A 21,159-nucleotide genomic window follows, 5' to 3' on the forward strand; every position below is an offset into this window, starting at 1 on the left:
TCTTATGTGAATCTTTTATCTTCTAGTCTCTTTCCCTAACCTCCCACAACCCCCAGTGTTTGTTGAAGAAATAGTCATTCATCCTGGAGACTGCCCCATTCTTCCTCAGTTCTGGTTGTGCATCTCCGTGGTGTTCTTAGCCAGTTTCTCTGTCCCCCATTTGCCTGTGCACTCAGAGTTCGTACTTTGAACCACTCTCCTATACACCTCACTAAGCAGGCTGGTGGCAGTGGGGTGGGGGGCCTCTGAGACCTGCCCTATTCCCTTTCCTCCTCTTCCACTGCTTCCTCTCCTGGGCTTGCTGTTTTCTTCCTTCTAGGCTGGACAGAAAACAAGCCCTTTAGCCTCTTTCCACTGGTCTTCCAGTGGACCCAGAGCTAGGTGCTGTTTTTATTACTTTCCTTGACCTCTTTCGAGATTTCACTTTTCTCATCAGAGGAACAGGATAAGAGTGTGCTGGCGTCCCAGCAGGACTGAAGTCTTTAGGAACAGGATAAGAGAAGGCTATCCTTGAGTCCTGGCTGAGGGGTCTGCATGGGTACAGGGGGCACCTCTCACACAGTTTGCCAGAAGCGGTGCTCCCATCCCACAGTTATTTGCAGGGTGTTGTGTGTTTCGTCCTATCCTTCCCACTGCATGCACCCGAGCGTGGCTGTATTTTAAAGCTGTTCCTGGAGCTGGCAGGCAAGTGCAGAGGGATTGCATCTCCTGGAGCCCACCCCAGAATGAGAAAGGCAGAATCCCTGAATGTATGGCCTGCCCGTGTGTGTGCCCTGGTGGGTCTGTGTGTTGTGTGACTGGGCACTACTGGGCACCACTTGGCTGCCCGAGGCTTTCTGCCTTGGGGATTTCATTCTTGCTGTGGAGGAGCAGTGGTTGAGAGGCCTAGGCTGAGGGCTGCTTCAAGCAAGGCCTGTGCTCTTCCCTGGGCCCTGTGCATGGGGAAGCAAAGCACCCAGAGCAAGAATAGCTGACTCATCATTCTTGTGAAGGAGAAAGGAAGGAGTCATTTGGCTAACTCATTCTTTATCCACTGACTGTGGTTGCAGAGAGATGGGGGCTGGATGTTGGGGCTGGGAAAAGGTGTGCATTTTTAACTGCTGAGGAAATTAAAAAAGGGAACTCACTGAGAAAGTACCTGCCTTGTGGTACAGGGAGTGCAGAGCTGGGGCAGCAGCTGCAGGAAGCCTAGTATCTCATCAGCACTGCCTGCAGCTGCGCAGTATGTCCCAAAACCTCCCTCTGGATGGCTCCATGACCCATTGCTGAGCTTAGCACTGCCAGAGACTTGGTAGTATAAGGAGGAATGAAGTGTTTTCCTCTGGACTGGCAGTTACTGCTTGGCCAGAAATCCCACGTACCTGCTTAGCTTCAAGTCAAGTGTCTCTGGCCCTGACAAAGCACATGGGTCTTAACTTTATGCATTCTTTTTTTCTTTTTTAAGATTTGTTTATTGGAAAGGCAGATTTATATAGAGAAGGAGAAACAGAAAGAACTTCTGTCCACTGCTGCACTCCCCAAGTGGCTGCAATGGACAGAGCTGAGCTGATCTGAAGTCAAGACCCAGGAGGCAGGAATTTATTCCAGGTCTCCCATGCAGGTAGAGGGTCCCAAGGATTTGGACCATTCTCCACTGCTTTCCCAGGGCATGAGCAGGGAGCTGTATGGGAAGTGGATCATCTAGGATTAGAACTAGTACCCATATGGGATCCGGTACATACAAAGTGAGGATTTAGCTATTAAGCCATTGTACCATGCCCTGAACTTTATGCATTCCAAGGAGGCCAGACCCAGAATTCTGTTGTCTGCCCACAGCTTGGCTCTGTTTGGGGGCCACTGGAACCCTGCTTCATGTAGATTTTACTGCCCTCCCACCCCCTGTTCCCCAAATTCCATCCCATGTGGTATCATGAAGTTCTCTGCTGTGTGGCCTTCCTTGCAAAGAGGAATCTGAGTTTGTGCCAATTGAATGAGGCCCCTGTCATCATCCATTGCATTTCTAGCTCAGAGCCCTCTTATGAACCACAGGCCTCTATTTCCAAGTATTAAAATCTGTCAGGGCCAGCACATAGTGACCCAGGCATAGACAGCTAAGCTTATGGCATGGGAGGGCAGAGGAAGATGGCTCAGATCTTTGGGCCCATACACTCACACGAGAGACCTGGAAGAAGCTCCTGGTTTTGGATTGGCTCAGCTCTAACCATTGCAGCCATTTAGGGAGTGAACCAGCAGATGGATGATCTCTGTCCTCTCTCCCTCTCTCTGTGTTTCTGCCTTTCAAACAAAAATAAATCTTTTTTTTTTTTTTTTAATTCTCCATGTCCATGACCTATACAGACAGTTGTCCTTTCCTCTGAGTGAGTCTGCTGCTGGCTTTTCTTTCTTTCTCTTTTTAAAAAATTTATTATAATATTTATTTACTTTTTTTCAAAGTCAGATATACAGAGAGGAGGAGAGACAGAGGGAGAGATATTTCATCCACTGATTAACTTCCCAAGTGGCTGCAATGACCAGAGTTAAGCTGATCTCCGAAGCCAGGAGCCAGGAGCTTCTTCTGGGTCTCTTACATGGGTGCAGGGCCTTAGGGCTTTGGACCGTCTTCTGCTACTTTCCCAGGCCACAAGCGGGGAGCTGGATGAGAAATGGGGCCACCAGGATACAAGCCAGTGCCTATATGGGATCCCAGTGCATGCAAGGTGGTGACTTTAGCCACTAGACTGCTGCGCCAGGTGCTAAATTTTATTTTTTACATTTGATGATGTTTACATAGTTGACTAGAGTAGGAAGGGTCGAGGACTAGGGGAAAGTGGGTGAGATCATTGTTTCCAAATCTTCCCTCTCTTTCTCCTTTATCTGAGGGAAGGGGAGAAATTAGTACAGAAGCCATACCCAGCCTCTCCACTGCCCTAGTACCTGGGAATGGGGACTGGCCACCTTGTACCATCCCAGGGTCCCCAGTGTGGAGCATGCTCCAAGGGTTCCACTCAAGTAGTTAGTTTCCGTCTGCTGACACAGTCTACCCCAGTCTCCATTCACCCAGAGATTTGCTATCAATGCTTGGCTGGGGCAGTTGAACAGTTTGTTTTGCTCTCTTTCATCTACTGTGGTCCAAAATATCCTCTGCAAGCCCCAATGGACTGCCGTATCTGGGCATGCTTTCCACTGCTCCATCTTGGCCACTAAGGCAGTCCAGTTCTGACACGTGTACTTGTGGTCAGATCACAGATCCTATGAGTCTCCCCATGGTTGGAGTTCTGAGTCCAGCTAATCAGTTGAGGAGATCCCCACAGAGATCTCATGTGAGGCAATCCTAGACCTGACTCTTGTGTGTGATTGCCAGTGTGGGGTCTGGTTTAGTCTGTCACCCATGTCAACCTACACACACTATGGTAGCTGAAATTGCAGGGTCAGTTCTATCTCCAAGCCATTACTTATGTAAACCAAGATGGATGCTGTGGCCCAGCCCAACACTGCCCAGCGCACATTTGGCCCTCATGTTTACAGAAACTGCAGCCTGGTTGGAGCAACCCCCCATTAACCCCTACCAGGTTCACTCCCAGCCCTGGTTCCTGCACTTGCCGGTATATGCAGCAGATGGGTTCAATCTTTCCTGCATCCCATTCAGCTCAATGGGTGTTGAAACCTAGTTCAACCCAATCGACTTCACTATCTAGCCCACACTCATGTGGTGGGTGTCACCGCCTGTCTAACCAGGCCGGCCCTCAGTCATGGTTCTTATGCTCACCAGTGGGAGTTGCAGCCCTTCAGAGAACTGCCCACAGTTTCCCTAACAGGAACACTCCTAGCTCTGGATCTTACACTCGTTGGGTGGTACCTCAGTCTTTCCTGACAGAACTTGCCCTTAGTCCCAGCATTTGCCAGCTGATGCTGCAATAAAGCCCTACCAACCTGCATTTACTGTGGCTCATGCCTACCCCAGTGGATATGGTCGCTTAGCCCAGCCTGGCTCTCCACCTAACCCAGATCACATGCAAGCCAACAAGTGTTGTAGCCCTCTGACTTGGTCTGCCCCTTATTCTAGTACCCACACTCACCAGTGGGAGCAGTGACCCAGCAGAATAGCCCCAAGTACCTACCTTACTGGCCTCGTACTACCCTCCCTGCAACCCTGGGTCTCACATGTGCTGGTGGGTGCCTCACCTTGACATTTGCCAGTGGATGCTATAGCCTGCTTGGCCCAGCCTGCCCCTGATTCCAGCTCATGCTGGTCAGTGCTACAGTCTAGCTCAGCCCATCCAGCCCTTAGTCCCTGTCCTAATGTGGACTGGCTGGTGTTGCACCTGACTCAACTTATCCTGCACCCTGTCCTGGTTCTTAAATCTGTCAGTGGGTGTTATGAGCTAGCCCAGCTTGCCTGTCCATTTACCTGACCCACATGTATGCTGGCAGGAAATATCACCTGGCGTGATCTTGCGCTCACCTGAAGGGACTGTGTCATGACAAAGGAGTTCCCCAAGTTCCTCTATCAGGCTTCCTCCCAGTGGTAGATCTCACACACACCAGTGGGTCCTTGGCCCAGACTAACTTAGTACATCTCCTGTCCTGGCAGGAACAGTGGCCTTGCCAACTGGCCAATATCCATTCTGATTATTACTGTTGGATGTTATGGCCCAGCCACACCTGGTTCACACCCAGATACAACTCTCACATGGTTTAACAAGTGCTAAGACCTAGCCCAGCCCTTTGTCTTTTCCAAGCACCAGTGGGTGCTAGAGTCTACTCAGTTGGGTACACCCTAGACACAGTCCACACCCAAGCCAAGGGATACTACAGTCATGTTCTGCCCAGAATGCCATCCCCTTTCTGGCTCTTGGACTCACAGATGGGAACCACAGCCCAGCTGGGGTATCCCCTTAGCTCCCCAACCAGGCCTATTTCTAGCCACAGATTATGCATGTGCCAGTGATTGCTCTGACCCAGCTTGGCATAGTCCCTCACCTGTCTTGGCCTTTGCCTTTGGATGCTGCAGCCTGACCTCTCCTAGCTTGTACCCAGTCCCAACTCTCAATTGTAGGTGCTGCGCCCTAGCCCTGCCCAGACTACTCCCATCCCTGGTTCATGCAAACCAGTAGGTGTGATAGCCTAGCTCGGCATAACCTGCACTCCATTCTGGCTGCTGTATGTGTTAGTGGGCTAAAGTTGACCTGACCATGCCCAGTCCACCCCTCTTCAGAACTAACCCACACACTTGCCAATGAGTGGAACTACCTTGCCTTGCCTGACCAACACCTAGGCCTGAATCACATGCTCATCAGCAGGAGCTATGGTCCACCAGGAGAGTTCTCCCACCAGGCCTACTTCCAGATCCAAATCTCACATGTGCCAGCAGGTACAAGGCCTTTATGTGGCATTCTCTTCCACCTCCATCCTGGCCTTTGTATGAGCTGGTGGATGTTGCAGCCCAGCTTACCCCATACCCTATTCTTTGTACTTAAGGGTTCTGCAGCCTGGACCTGCCTATCCTGTTCCCAACCCCAGGAAGCATGATTGCCGGAGGGTTCTATGGTCATGCCTAGCTCAGCCTGTCAGTACCTCCAGTTCTTAAACAAACTAGCAAAAATTGCAGTTCCACAGGGGTGGCCCCACATACCCCCTGCAGAATTTTCCCCCATATCTGGTTTTCTCATATGTTAATTAGTGTCATGGCCCTGCCTAACATTACCCATCACCTGTTCCAACTCTGGTGCTATAGCTCTGCCATGCAGGCCCCTAGCCCTAGCTGTATTATACAGAGGTAAGTGGTGTGATCCACACTAACTAGCCCATTTGAGATCTCCCATGTGGGCTAGTGTATTTGTCCGATCCATAAAAGCCCTGCAGTTTCCCCCCTCCAAACCACTCAGTGTCAGTTCCCTCGCTTACCTGCAAGTACAGTGGCCTTGTTGATGAGAGTGCCTTAGAGGTCACTCCTCACCTACAACATACTCCTCAGCGGTCCCAAGGTTTTGTTTACGCCATCCTCCACTGTCTACTCAGGCCACATGCAGTGAGCTGGATGGGAAGTGGGGCAGCAGGAACATGAACTGGCATGCATATGGGTTCCCAACATTTGGAGGTGGAGGATTAGCCAGTTGAGCCATCGTGCCAGGCTCCTACTTGTCTTTCTTGATAAGCCCCATATGGACTCCGGTTTGTGTCTCAGCTGATGTACTCCTCATCCAGCTCCCTGCTTATGGCCTGGGAAAGCAGAGGAGGATGGCCCAAAGCCTTGGGACCCTGCACCCATCCACTCTGCTCCACAATGTTGACCCATGGCTTTTAGTTTCTGTCATCAAATCTGTTATTTAAAATGCCAGCTTTTCTAATTTAAATAGATGTTTAAATAATATAGTGTTATTTCTACATGTTATACATAATATTTTTTCATTTTAAAAGCAATTTAAAAGCTACAGAAATAAAAATAACCTGTAATCCTATTATACAGTGACAATCTGTATTAACATTTTAATGTGTTTTCATTTAGCTTTTTGAAATGTATTTTAACTGTCTGCTTTGAAGCATGTTGAGTCTTAGAGAAAAATTACAAGAATAAGAACCCCCTTATATCTTTTGCCTAGAACTGCTGTTTTTAAAGATTTATTTATTTGAAAATAAAAGTTATAGAGAGAATGAGAGAGCAAGAGAGAAATTTTCCATTTGGTGATTCATTCTCTAGATTGTCTCCATAGCTAGTGCTGGGCCAGACCAAAACCAGGAGCTTCATTTGGGTCGCTCACGTGGGTGGCAGGGGCCAAGCACTTTGGCTATCCTTTGCTGCCTTCCCAGGCCAATAACAAGGAGCTTGATGAGAAGTGGAGGGGCCACTTCACCAACTGGCTGCTATATAGAATGCCAGCATTGCAGGCGGTGGCTTTACGTGCTACTCGACAACTCTGGTCTCAATCCACCAGTTTTCAACCTTTGTCACATTTCCTTATTCTCCTCGTTTACAGGTAACTATAAAACCTGAAAAACATGCATTATGCAATCTTTAATCTATGTGAGGAGCCTTGTTCCATCTAGGCACAGCTCAACATGCCAGCTTCCCCTGGACCCACCCTGCCCTAGTTGTGCAGGCAGCTTCTTCCTTGAGGAACCAGGATCTGGTGTCACTCTATTTTTTGGCCCTTCATGTAGGGTCCAGCCAGCTCTGTGTATCTCCTTTGTTGGTTAACTGCTTTTCTCCATGTATGGATATTGTCTGAAAACTTTATTTTAAGTGACTGCAGCATACTCGTTCTATGACTGTGCTTAACCACCTCTCTACGTCAGTAATGCAGCCATGTCCATCCTTGGCACCTGTCTCTAGCTACAGCTCTGAGCATCTCTGGTTCTTTCCTTCAGCTACATTCTTAGAGGCAAACTCTGGCCAGGACAACAGTGGGTGGCTCCTGGATGGACATGGTCTTAACTGAGGGAAATGGTTCTGGTCATTTGAGTTATAAGAGGTCAGAGAAACACCTGTTTTGAGTAAGCGGTTGCTGAAGCTTCATGTGGGCTGTGGAAGACGGTACCCATTCAGGGAGAGGTGGATGAGTCATATGTCATACGTCATGGCCACTCCAAGCAGGGCCATGACAGGAAGCAGAGATGGAGATGCGATGATACCTGGTGTGTGTGTAGGTGGGGGCTTTGAGGCGACCTGGGGTGGGATCTTGATTGGGAAGGGGAAGGTACAATGGATCATTGCCATGTCTGGTATCCCAGTGAGCAGGGGAGGGACTGTGGGGAAGGAAAGTACAGGGGCTGCTGGGAAAGATATGGGGTCCCAGGGATGGATTTGGGTCCAAACCTGGTGTGTCGTGAGGCACCAGCTCCCAGCATTTGCAACTGCCCCCTGCATCCTGAACTTGGCACCCCTTTGCTGCCTCTGAGCTCCGCTTGGCTGGCTCTGTCCCCAGGGCAGAAGGCCCAGCAGCAGCTGTTGCTGGGTTTCCTTTTATTGTGCTCCCGTGTTCCTGGCCTGCTTAGCACAGAGCCCTCCTTTCCCAGGGCCCCTGCTCCGGGGCAAGGCAGGGGGTAGTTGACCCCTCATCTTGCACCTCATAGTGACTCAGGTTGGGGGGCTGTGTATGTGGGCTGGAGGGTCTAAACTGGGTGCTATTACTGCTGTGGGACTTGAGCCCTGCCTGTGGGGAGCTTCCCCTGACCCCCATATGGCAGTGCTGGATGTTGGAGATGGACCCCGGGATGCTGGGAAGCACCCTCTCTCATTTAAACAAGGCAGAAAGGCTGGGAGGGGTTGGGACCCAGGCCTTAATAAGTGTGGTGATGTTGGGAGCTTCTGAATGATTCATGTTTGGGGATTTGGGAGGGCACCTGGGTGGGAAGTTGAGATAGTCCTTGACTCTTCTAAGCCCCTAAACCTGGGAGAGCTGGAGCTTGTCAACATTCATCCCGCACAAGGGGAGACCTGGACTGTGGGGTCCCCACTCCCAAGGGCAAGCTGTGAGGATCCTGGTGACCAGAGGCTGGGTCAGAAGCTGACTTCCTCTCTTTTCTCCTCTTCTGCCCTCTCCTGCAGACATCCTTCTACGGCCGCTTCAGGCACTTCCTGGATATCATTGACCCGCGCACACTCTTTGTCACCGAGGTGAGTTGTTGAGATGTCGCCCCTGGCCTCTGGACCTGGTTGCTTCTGAGTGTGGGGGTCACTGGAGGGCCTGTGGCAGTGACTAGGATAGGGAAGATGGAAGGGAGGCAATATATGTCGATCTGTCTATCCATGGTACATATGCTGTGCTGTAAGTGCGATTTCCCCATTGTTTCGCTCCTGGCCTCAGGAGGCTTGACGCTTGTAAGTGCCACCACCCACCCTGTGACCTTGGGCACGGAAGTACCCTTCCTTTACAGTTTTACCAGAGAATGGAAAGCCTAGCTGATCTCTGAAGAGGAAGAGGCTCTCACGGCTGATTAGCAGAGGCAGGTAGGCAGGTGATGTGGGTAGGGCTGCTTTGTCATCTTGCTGCTTGCTGGCTGAGGCTTCAGTCATGCACCCAGAGCTTGGCTGCTTCTTTGTTCCAGTTGAAAACAATTCCTGCCAGGCCCACCCGGCTGCCCACCTCCCAGCTTTCCATACGCCTGGCATGCCTGAGCCATTCTGCCAAGCCTCACAGCACAGTAGTGCAAGCGGAGGGTGGCAAGCAAGGAGCCCCTCCTGTCCTCCTATGTCTTCATGCAGGGGCAGAGCACTTCTTTGCAGTGGGAGAGCACCCTCCACATAGCCAGGCCGCAGGGACCTGACTGGGCAGGGAGCCTTTGCTCCAGAGCCTGGAGCACACTCCTCAGCCTTCACAGGAGTTTTGTGAGGCCGAGGGCAGCCAGCCTGGAGCACTAGGGCCAGAGAAGCTCACTTGGCTGCCTTCAGTGCTGGGTTCTTCCCCTTGTCTTTAGCAGCTTGGGGATTTACGTCTCCCCCACCCTGTAACCCTTTGCCAAGATCAAGGCTCTCTGGGACTCATTCTTTTGCTGCAAGGGCTCCTTTGATGGCTGTGTCAAATGGGATGGAATCTGGCCAGGTTGTTATAGGAACTCAGGAGAATCCCTGGAGTGGGAGAAATAATGAGGACATGGGGCCTTTCACCACTCAGTGCTGGGAAGTAGAGCATCCATTGTCCGGGCTGCAGAGGCCCAGGCAGCGGCAGGAAGCAGCATAGGGCGAGGTAGCCCGCTGCAGCACCAGGCAGCCCTGGGGGATTGCAGAGCAAGGTCCAGCTAGGCAGGTTCAGACGCTATGTTTCCCACTTCCACTTTGTGTGACCTCGAGCAAATCAGCAGACAATCAGCATGACCCAATTTTGTTGAAAAACTAATGTGTTAAGGTGAGAAAGAATCATCCTCTCATTCACAGAGTTGTCTTGGTGGCATGTTTATAATGAATATATAAACATATATAGAGAGTTTGAGAAAGAGAGAGTAAGTAAGTATGAGGTCTCGTTTAATTGGTTCGCTCCCCTAAATGTCTGCCATGGTCAGGACTGGGCGGGGCCAGAGCCAGGAACTCAATCCAGGTGTCCCATGTGGTTGGCAGGAATCCGCTGACTTGAGCCATCACTTGCTGCCTCCCTGAGTTTGCATTGGCAGGGAGCTGGACTCAGGAACTGGAGCTGGGAATTAAACCTTGGTATTCTAGTGGGGGTGGAGTGGGCATTTTATGCTAAGCTAAATGCCTGCTCCTTCTTCAGCTTTGAAGATTTTTGAACTGCTGGGGAATGTTCCCTGGTGTTCTGATGCCATCCTCGCTCGTATGTTGCCCTGCAGGAGGATATGTAATCTTCTGGTCTGTTGCGTGTGTATTCCGTACTCAGTGGCCTCTCCTTGATTGTCAGGTGCAGTCCTGTAAGGGCACGACATGCAGGAGCCTTACATCTGTACCCCTCACTGTCTCTTCCTTCCTCTGCAGAGGCGTCTCAGGGAGGCCGTGCAGCTGCTGGAGGACTACAAGCACGGGACCCTGCGCCCGGGGGTCACCAATGAGCAGGTAACTGTTGGCAGTGGGGCTAAAGTGTGGGGAGGAGAGAGAAGTAGGTGAATTCACATGCCCTTCCTGCAAGCAGAGTCACTGCTTATCCTTTCAGCATCTACATCTACCACTGGCTCTTAGAAGAGGATGCTCAGGTGTCCCTCGTGGGCGGGACACCCCTTGAGGGGCTGTGGTTAGTTGGAGTGGCTTGCACTGGTTTGCAGAGAGGAATGTGTGCATCATGGCTCAGTTCCACATTCAGTGACATCACAGTGGCAGCTTGAAACCAGCCGTGATGGTCCCCATTTACGCCACAGAAATTGGCAAAGACCATAAACCAGGGCTTTTTTCTCCCAGAAGCTAGTCATCAAACATTCACCAGCATATCCCTGCCCCCCAGCATTCAGGTTGAGAGTATGAAGGAAAAGGAAGGCTAGGTTAGGGTACTATCATTTTATATTTTTATGTAACAAAGGGACTTGAATTAGTCACCTGAATTGCTCATGGGTGTGTTTGGTTTAGGGAAAGGTAGCAGGATACAGTATTGTAACCAATTGTGGAATCTGTTGGTTAATGTGCTGCAGTTTTTCTTTTGTTCCTAAACTTCAATTAAAAACTTTTTTTTTTTAAATGGAGGCTATTCTGTGGCTCAAGAAGCCAATCCTCTGCCTGTTAGTGCTAATATCTCATATAGGTGCTAGATCGTGTCCTGGGCTGTTCCACTTCCCATCCAGCTCCCTGCGTATGGTCTGATAAAGCAGTGGAGGATGGCTCAGGTCCTTGGGACCTTGAACCCACATGGGAGACCTGGAAGAAGCTCCTGGCTTTGGATTGGCCCAGCCTCGGCTGTTGCAGCCATGTGGAGAGTGAACCAACAGATGGAAGATCTCTTTCAGTCTCTGTCTCTCCTTCTTTAGGTCTGCCTTTCAAATGAAAATAAATCTTTTTGAAAAAATTTGAACACTTGATTTTATGTTTTTCTAAAATAATATGTTTGTATGGTTAAAAAGTCAGATAGTACTAAAATACAAGTTGGGAAAACTAGAGTGCTGCCCGCTCTCCTGTTCCCAGCAGCAGCTACTCTTAGCTGCTCTTCAGCACTGCATTTATAATACACAGGCTTATCTACACTGCAATTTCCCACTTTATGCTTGGTAAAAATAGATTTTATTGTCATTTTTTTTCTTTGGAAGAAAGGAAAGGAGAGAGAGGGGGAGGGTAAAAGAAGGTGAGAGGGAGGTAAGGAGAGAGAGGGAGAGAGGGAGGTGAGAGAGTGAGTAAGGAAGGAGAAAGAGAGAGAATTACATGTGTTGGTTTGCTTTTCTAGTGTGTTCAATGGAAGCTGGATTGGAAATAGGGTAGCTGGGACTCAAACCAAGGGCTCCCATATGTGATGCAGGAGTTCCCAAGTGGCAAAAACTGCTGTACCAAAAGCCCACCCCTCTCAATAAGTTTTCTTTGGCGTTGTCTGCTATGGTGGTTGAGGATTCAGGTCTTTTATTATCTACCCCTATAAACCCTTTCCCATCTGCATTTTCTCCAAAAATAGTTTTTGGAGGAAACATGGAGAGAAGAGAGAGAATGAATCTTCCATCTACTGGTTCACTCCCCAAATGGCCACAGTGGTCAGGGCTGGGTCAAGCTGAAGCCAAGAACCAGGATACAAATTTATTTCTGAGATTCCATTGTACTATCACCTCCAAAACTCACTGTTTTGCACTCTTAGTGACTTCTTTCAATTTGAAGATCCCCGTCTTTCAGTTCTGGCAAGCTTTTTTACTACTGTTTATTTCTACTGATAATTTCTTCTCACTCCTCTTTGTCTAGTATTGGCCTTCTGAGGCTGATATACTCCAGTTTTGTGATCTTTTCTATCCCATCCCTGCAGGCCACAGGTGGCTCTAGGGCCAGGCGCTGCAGGGTGGCGGTGTGGAGAAGCAGGAGGAGGTTCTTGCCTCACAGACAAACTGGGCAATGGCCTTGAGAACACTGGACACTGTAGGAGAACAGTGGAAAGGGGCAACAGCCTGGTCATGGGGTGTCTGGAAGAGATGTTTCCCCAGAGATTTGAGGGGTGAGAATGGGCTGGTGATAAGTGGCGGGCTGGGAAGCAGTGCTGGGCCCAGCAGCACCTGCACGGAGGATAGCGGCCTTCTCTTGCCTCCTGAGCTGCCTGCTTCTGCCTGCTCCTGGCAGCCCAGGACTGGGAGGTGTGACTGATACCCTGTCCCCACCCCTCAAGGCCACCCTGTCCCCACCTAAGCCCTCTCTGATCCTGCCTGTGCCTGCTCCCAGCCCCACTTCCTGCTGTCCCTCTCTCGCTGAGATTGGCCTCTGGGGTTCTTTGCCAACTCCCAGAGTTTGGGCAATGAGGCCACAGTTCTACTCTCTTTTCCTTTTCAGCAGCTTCTAGCACTTGTCCTGTTTCCTGGGCCGCCTTTGTTTTCCATTCTGAAAGCCCCCACTGCCTGCAGGGAGGAGGGAAATAGGGGGTACCCACCAAATAGACAATAAACACAAAGCTGGCGTCAGCTGGGTGTCCCAGTTCTGGCTGGCATGGGTGAGGCCTGTGGTGTCCATCTGGTGGCCGGGCAGCACAGCAAGCTAGGAATGAGCCGGCTGCCACAGCCCTCTGAATGTAGATCTGCCCTCTCCCTCACCCAGCTTCCCGGCTGCCAGTGCCTCCCCTGCATGCGTCCTCCCCGGCCTCCATCAGCAGATCTGCACAGCCACGGCTTCCACGCCACAGACCTGGGAAGAGAGGACAGTGATGGCACAGCAGCTCAGGTTCAGGGAAGCCTCAACAACCTGGAATTGCAGCTAGTTCCACTTGTCGGCCCCAGTTGGCCCTACTCTGGGGCTGGATCTATGCCAGCTGATGACGCCCAGGCTAGCTCTTAGTCCCAGTCTGGAAGGGGCTTCGCCCTCAGCTAGGCTGTGCTCATGCTGATGTCCTCCTGTGGGCATGTGGGTCAGCTGCCCACTGCCAGGTCCCTGTGCCCTTGGGCCTGGCCTGCCTTGGGGGTAGTATTGAGTATCCCATGCCTTGTCTTTATGCAACACATCAGCACCCTATGCTCCATCACAGCCCCTGGCCCTGGGTGTGCACAAGTGTGTTTGTTGTTTGTTCACTCCTGGTGACTTTGGTGGGCACCTTACTTCTCCTCCAGAGCCCATTGCCCATTTATCTGAGGATAAAATAAGTGCCGACTATCCTTTGGTCTTGGTAGGTAGAAATACAATGCACTAGGACCTGGCATAAAGGCCGCAGCTGTCAGTTAAGCACAGAGCTGTAGCTGCACAGACGTGTGCTCATAGACGCAGCCCATGTTTCTGGATATTGACTGTGATTTGTGCATTTGCATATGCTGAGGAGTAGGTGGAAATAGGTGGAGTTAAATATTAAAGAACTCCCCCTTACCCTGCCTCACCATGGTGAGCCACCATTCATTGTAGGCTTTTCAAGTACTGGGCACCCATCAAATGCAGCTGGTTCTCCACCGCTGTGGGCTCTGCCTGTGTGGATTAAACCCACCCTGGACTGCAAATGCCCAAAGATATGAGTGTGTCTGTGCTGAGCAGGCGGACTTGTCCCTGTCATGATCCCCTGAGCAATCCAGCACAACAGCTACTGACACAGGAGTTACCTTGTGTTGTGTGTTGTGAGGGATGTAGAGGTGACTTCACACAGGTTACAGGCAAATACTGCCCCTTGTTATTATCAGGGATGTGAGCATCAAAGGAGCTTGCTGTCCATGGCAGGGGTCTTGGAACCAGTCCCATGCAGGCACAGCAGTACCAGTGCTTTGTGAGTATTGTTTATTTGGTGGGCACCCATAGCAACCCATTTCCTAAGCAAAGACACTGAGATTCATAAAGATTATTTTGCTTGCCCAAGATCCTGTAGCCAGAATGTGCTGGCAAGAGGTTCTGACACTAGGCCTGTTCTATATTCCTGCTGGATGAATGGTCCCTGGGACTCATGCAAAAGCCAAGTGGAATGGAGAGACCAATGCAAAGAGGGAGGGAGTTTGGGAGAGAAGGATGGGACCTGTCCAGGGGAAAAGACAGTGAAGATGTGAGAGACCCTGTAGGTCTCATCTTCTGGCAGTGAGGACACAGGATCTGCTGTGCTTGGGCTATGCTCAAGATCATGGAGCGAGTGCCAGGGGTATAAAGGCCCTTGCACCCCTAGTTTTATTGGGTGGGTAGAAGTCGGTTTGTCAGAAGCGGGCTGAAGGAAAGGTGTGGCTGAGGCTTAGTCTCATCCAGCTCTCTGCCTCTGGCTCCAGTGGTCCTTGCGGCAGCCCCGGCTTGACTGTTCCCCTGGCACAGAGCAGCAGGTGGTCAGTATGAGCATTTGTATGATGTGCTCAGTGCTGGGCTAAGCACTGTGCATGCAGCTCAGTACTGGACCACTATGATGGGCTCCAGGATGCATTCTCCCTGGTTCCTACACAGCAGTCAGAGAAATCCATGGAAACACGGCCTACACTGCCTCTCGGCCTAGGGTTTCTTGGCCCTAACGCTGTTGGCTTTGTGCTGGGCTGCCCTGTGCACTGTAGGATGGCTCATAGCACCCCTGGCTCTGTCAGGTACATGTCAGTAGTTCCCTTACCAGCCACGATCAACAACACCTTCATAGGTTGCCTTATATCCCCCAGGTTCAAAGTTACCCTCCAAGAATGGCTGCTCCGGTAGAAACCGTGTTATCCTCTTTCCCCACTGAGAATGGAGGTCACTATTTGTGATACATCCTGCGAAGCCCTCACTCCTCTCTGACCTTGTCTCCTCCTTGGCTCCCCTTATTCCATTCATTGCAGTCACAGTGACTTCCTTGCTGTCCTGATGTGCTAGACAGAGCTCCTTGCTCCCCCAGGGCCTTTGCACAGACTGTTTTAGCTGCCAGAACAATCTCCTATCTTCACAGTTTTCTCCCTCCCTCCTTTGAGCATTTCCTCCAGGGTCACCTCTGGGAGAGCCACCCTGACCACCTTCCTGCTGTAACCTCCGCCACTACCTGCACCCACTTTTGTCCACTGACCTTGCGCTACTTTCCCTGAAGCACTATATTCCTAGCATATCAGAACATTCATTCTGTATTAATATTAGCACTTTTTAAACATTCTTATTTTAAAGATTTATTTACTTAGTTTTTATTTGAAAAGTAGATTTTCCAGCAAAAGAAAGACAGGTCTTCCATCCACTGCTTCACTCCTGCAGTGGCTGTGTCAGAGCTGAGCTAATCTAAAAATGGGAGCTAGGAGCTTCTTCCAGGTTTCCCACATGGGTACAGGGTCCCAAGGACTTGGGCCAGTCTCAGCTACTTTGCCAGACCATGAGCAGGGAGCTGGATTGGAATGGAACAGCCAGGACATAAACTGACACTCATGTGAGATATCTGTACCATAGGTAGGGGATTAGCCTGCTGAACTACTGAGCTGGCCTCAGATGTTAGTATTCTTTTTTGACAAAAATTCATATAATGTATTTACTTGAAAGAACAATGAGGAGTTGGAGAGCAGAGGGAGAGAGGGAAAGGGGGAGGGGAGAGAGAGCGATCTATCCACTGGTCTACTCTACAAATGGCTGCAACAGCCAGTGCTGTGCCAGGTCGAAGCCAGGAACTGGGAGCTCCATCCAGGTCCCCCAGGCAGGTGGCAGGGGCCCAAGCACCTGGGCCATCACCCATGCCTTAGCAAGAAGGTGGATTGGAAGTGGAGTAGGCAGAACTTCAGCCAGCACTGTGAAGTAGGTGTCTCAAACAGAGGCTTAGCTTGTTGTGCCACAGTGCCCATCCCTATTCATTACTCCTGTGGCTTCTCATCCATCCTTCCTCACCAGCCTGGCACCATAAAGGCAGAGGACTTCATCTGTGTTTTTCCACTGATATCATTCTCAGAGCAGTGCCCAACACGCAGTGGATGCTTATTTAGTATTTGTTAAATGAATGATTGGTTTTCATAAGGCTCTTGTGAGGGAGCATTCATATCCTTGTATTACACACAAGAGACAAGTCCAGTAACCTCAGATCATGGGGCTAGAGAGAGCTGGAGCCCTGGGCTTCAACCCTGAGTGTGTCCTTGGGCTGAGAGCAGCTGTCAGGGAGGTGCTGACAGCTGCTCTGGTGACAGCAGGAGGGCTTCCTTCTTCTGCTGGGGACCTGCAGGAACTGGGGGAAAACATTGCCTCACATTCCCGATTTGCATAGGTGCTTGGTACCTGTGAGTAACCATGGCAACAAAAAATAATGGTGGTGTGATGCAATTGGCCCAGCTGATACATTAGGAAGTTTCTTTTGTTTGTTTTGTGGAGGCATCCTTTGCCTTACAGAAGGCTCCCCTTCAGACTGTTTAATTACCTTCTGGAGGTTGTTTTAAATAGGCTCTGTCTTTGCTGCCTTTGGAGGTTTGGCAAAGCAGCTTGGAAGGAGAGGCAGAGGGAGAGGAGAGGGAGCCAGACTAGGAGTGGAGTCTTGCAGTGGCTCCACCCCTTGGTTGCTGGGGGCAGGGCCTGGGCAGCGGCTCTGCCCCCTGGTTGCTAAGGTGTGCCCCACTGCCAGGAACACAGGGCTCATGGGTCTGTCTGGCCCTTTCCTTCAAACACACTGGGAGTCCTCCCCAAGCCTGCAACTCCCTACACCCTACTAGCCCGGCCTTGTTTTCTAACAGGTTCAGATATGAGGATGCTTCAAACAGTTCATGGGGAAGAGGAATTAAAAGTATGAGTTTACTTTGGTGCAAAAATTATTTTGAAATACATGCATAGTTTTATTTTTTTGTCTTTTTAAGCATTTATTCATTTATTTGAAAGGCAGAGTTGCAGAGAGAAAGAAGGAGAGACAGAAAGACAAAGGTCTTCCATCTGCTTGTTCATCCCCCCAAATGGCTACAGTGGCTGGAGCTGAGGTGGTCCAAAGCCAGGAGGCAGGAGCTTCTTCAGGTCCCATGTGGCTGCAGGGGTCCAAGCAGCTGGGCCATCTTCAGCTACTTTTCAAGACACATTAGCAGGGAGTTGGATTGGAAGTAAAGCAGCTGGGATTCAAACTAGTACTCGTATGGGATGCTAGCAGGCGGTAGCTTTACCCAGTATGTCACAGCTGTGGCCCTACATAGCTTTTTCATAGTACACATTTTATACATCTGATGAAAACAAGTTTCCACGTGAAAATAAGCTCATGTTTTGATTACATTTTCCTACACACTGTTCAAAATTCTGTCTTAGGTTCAAGTGGTAGCTCTGACCATTTCCAAAATCAGTGAACTTTTTCTCTCACCACCTCTCAACCAGCCTACTTCTCCAGCTGTCTGCTCTGTGCTCATTCACTAGGTGCAGCATCCAAGCCAAGTCCAGAGGCTCACATTCACACTGCTTTGTTGCTGTTAGGGTCTTTCTTTCTTTCTTTCTTTCTTTCTTTCTTTCTTTCTTTCTTTCTTTCTTTCTTTCTTTCTTTCTTTCTTTCTTTCTTTCTTTCTTTCTTTCTTTCTTTCTTCCTTCCTTCCTTCCTTCCTTCCTTCCTTCCTTCCTTTCTTTCTTTCTGTCTTTCTTTCTTCCTTCCTTCCTTCCTTCCTTTCTTTCTTAAGATTTTATTTGAAAGGATAGTGACAGCAGTGCTGGGAGGGAGGGAGGGTAGGAATGAAAAGGGAGGGAGGGTAGGAATGAGAAGGGAGAGAGAGAGAGAGAGAGAGAGAGAGAGAGATCTTCCATCCAGATGGCTACAACAGCCAGGGCTGGGTCAGACCAAAGGCAGGAGCTCAGAGCTTCATTCAGGCCTATTATGCAGGTGTCAGGAACCCAAGTGTGTGGGTCTTCATCTATTCCCTCCCAGATGCATTAGTAGGAAGCCGAATCAGGAGCAATGAAGGGCTGGGACTCGAACCCAGGCACTCTGATATTGGATGAGGATATTCCAATCAGCAGCTTAACATGCTATGCTACAGCACTCAGCCCAATGGCTGAACATTTTCATGTTCACCCAAGGGCTTAGACAGAGCTATGCCAAGGCCAGATGAGATTCCTTCCCCAAGTAGGCATTGTAGCTCCATGTAGGGATGCTCCAGGGGCAAATTCCAGTCCCAGTGAGTCAGTCTGTCCTTGTCCTGGGCCACACATCACTGATCGCTGGGTAGGGGTGGGGCTTGCAGAAACTTGGTTCCGCTTCCTGCCCCTTCTGCCTGATTTTCAAAATGAGTGTAAAATATAAGGACACTGGCACAGAAAGAGCATGCCTGTGTGTGCCTGAGCCAAGACAGAATGTCACCACAGCCTGAAGAAGGAGCAAGCCACAGGCCAGTTCAGGTCACAGCCAGGTGTCTGGGTTGAAAATGGAGACGATTTTCACACCTCACCCCCAAAGCTCCTGTGGCTGGGACATTGTGGGGTGCTGCAAGAAGAGCCTCAAGTCCCATCTCAGAGCCCAGCCCCTCCTCCCTCCCCCATACCAGGGAAGGCAGTTTCTACAGCCTCAGATGGATTATATTCTTGAGAGTGCCATCACAGAAAGATGACAGAAAGATCTCTTTCCCATGTAACAGCCCAGGCTCCACGTGGGCAGAGGACCCCATCCTACAGGCCTCTTCTGGGTCCCAGACTACCCATCACCTTCCCTTCCATCTATCTTTGTGGCCTAGGCTGGGAAGGGAATGAGAATGGAAGGCAAGGAGAGGAATTGCTGGCCTGGAAAAGGCTCACCTCCCTTCCCCTGGGAAGCGTCAAGTGGCAGGGCAACTGCCTGCCAGCTCCTGGTCAGTGAGCGACCAGGGATCCTGCTGAACAATTACTGCTCTGAGCCCTCTGTGTCGCTGGAGGGCAGAGGGGTTAGTCAAGTCTATCTCTGTTTTCTAATGGCTGCCCTTTTACTTTTTAAACAATTAAATTTTTAACAGACTTATTTATTTATTTTTCTTTGAAAGGCAGATTTATACAGAGTGAGAGAACACTCTTCTATCTGCTGGTTCACTGATCCTTCCCCACTTTCAAATGGCTGCAAAGGCTAGACTGAGCTGATCCAAAGCCAGGAGCCAGGAGCCAGGAACTTCTTCCTGGTCTCCCATGTGTGTGCAGGACTTGAGCCATCCTCTGTTGCTCTTCCAGGCTATTACCAGGGAGCTGGATGGGAAATAGAGCAGTCACGCCATGAATCAGTGCTCTTATAGGATGCTGGTGCTGCAGGTGGGGGATTAGCTTGCTATACCACAACACAAGCTCCGAAACAAGTAAAGATAGGATGGAGCTTCAGGACAGTTGTACAAAGTGGAATGAAACAACCATGAGCATTTTTTTAAACCTTGACTGGAAAGTTTTCCTAGTGATCATTTCTGCTTCAATCCCATTGCTTATTATGGGCCTGTTAAGAGTTTCTGTTGCCTTGGTTAAATCTTGGTGGGTTATATGTATCTAGAGATTTGTCTGTTTCCCTGAGGTTTCTTAATTTGTTAGTAGATCGTTGCTGGTAGTAGTTTCTTGTGATCCTTTGAATTGCAGTGGTGTTGACTATATTGCTCCAGGAACACTCAGGCCCGCTCGTCTGTGCCCAAGGTCGGGAATTCCAAAGGTCTCAGAAGGCAAGAGAATAAAGAAGAGTGTCTGACATGTGGCAGGTGCACCCTCATGGATCTGTGTCAGGATCCTGAGTCCAGCTGCATCTCAGAGACCTTGGGCACAGTTGCAAGCTTTGACTTCATCTGTTTGATGGAAGCAGATTTCTGTGTGTGAGAATCAGAGCCAGTGGAAGGGAAAGCAGGTACGTGTCACAGGAGGCCATTTGCCTTGGACACTAGCCTTTCTGGGCCACATGTGGCATCTGAGTGATATCACTTGAAGGATGAGGGGTAGGCTCACTGACTCTGGGCTTCTGGCCTTCCTGAGGGCCTTCTCGCTGCCATCCCTGCTGTCCCTGTCCCTTGGCTGAGGAGCCAGCACCTGCCGGATCTCACCGAGGCTCTGGGTATGGATGGAGGCAGCAGCCCTGGAGTCTGAGGAGCACCTGCAGCCAGAGCTGCCGGTGCAGTATGGTTCGTCTGGGTTTTGGAGGCGAGGAAGGACAAGGGGTTAGAAGTGCACCTGCTGCCAGGGGACTCTAGGATGATGGTGGCCACTCTTGTGCTTCAGGTCTGATGGTCATCTCGTATGTACTCCTACATGATTAGCTCCTCAAGGCTCCTGCTTTGCACGGAGGACCTGGCCTGGGGGTCATGGGTCTTATAGCCTGTCTCCATCCTGCCAGCAGGCCCCCAGGGGTCCTGGTCAGGTAGGCTAGTCTCTCTGAGGTGAGACGTCTGAAAAGGGATCTTCCCATCTCATAAGCACACTGGAGGAATAGGACAACAGAGAGGAAGCTACTTTGCAAGATGATTAAATCCTTAAAAAATGCTGCTCATTTGAGTTGCTTGCTTTAGGCAACCATATTGAGCATGGTCTGTGAGTCAACTATTTTATGTAGGCATACCTCACTGAGCCCTCTGTCTCGGTCAGGTGAAGCCAAGTGCTGAACCAAGCCACCCCCAGATGGCAGGGACCTGCTTAGCACTGGGAGATCTATTTCTGACTCAGATCTGAACTCAGCACAGCCTGGGTGGGGGGTGGCCATGTGCCAAGGACAGGGATGAAGCTCCATTGCCTCATGGCTTGGCTGTCTTCTAAAAGGGATCCTCTACAGCGAATGACAAGTGTCATTTCAGCCCACCAGAGTCCCCTGA

At 50.2% G+C, this 21,159-nt stretch overlaps 1 protein-coding gene across 5 annotated transcripts in view; it reads left to right on the forward strand.

Annotated features, from left to right (window-relative positions):
- SFXN5 (sideroflexin 5) overlaps positions 1-21,159 on the forward strand; it is a 95,750-nt gene that overhangs the window by 7,138 nt on the left and 67,453 nt on the right. For 4 of the 5 annotated variants that reach the window (XM_040993225.1, XM_040993227.1, XM_040993228.1 and 1 more), the window contains exons 2-3: positions 8,525-8,593; positions 10,403-10,480. In XM_040993225.1, the coding sequence (XP_040849159.1) occupies positions 8,525-8,593; positions 10,403-10,480 (147 nt within the window). The remainder of the gene's footprint in view (positions 1-8,524; positions 8,594-10,402; positions 10,481-21,159) is intronic. The other variant, XM_040993226.1, reaches the window with a different exon arrangement.

The sequence above is a fragment of the Ochotona curzoniae genome, unplaced genomic scaffold (genome assembly GCF_017591425.1).
Source record: "Ochotona curzoniae isolate NIBS_2020 unplaced genomic scaffold, NIBS_Ocur_1.0 contig_883, whole genome shotgun sequence".
Taxonomy (NCBI): Eukaryota; Metazoa; Chordata; class Mammalia; order Lagomorpha; family Ochotonidae; genus Ochotona; species Ochotona curzoniae.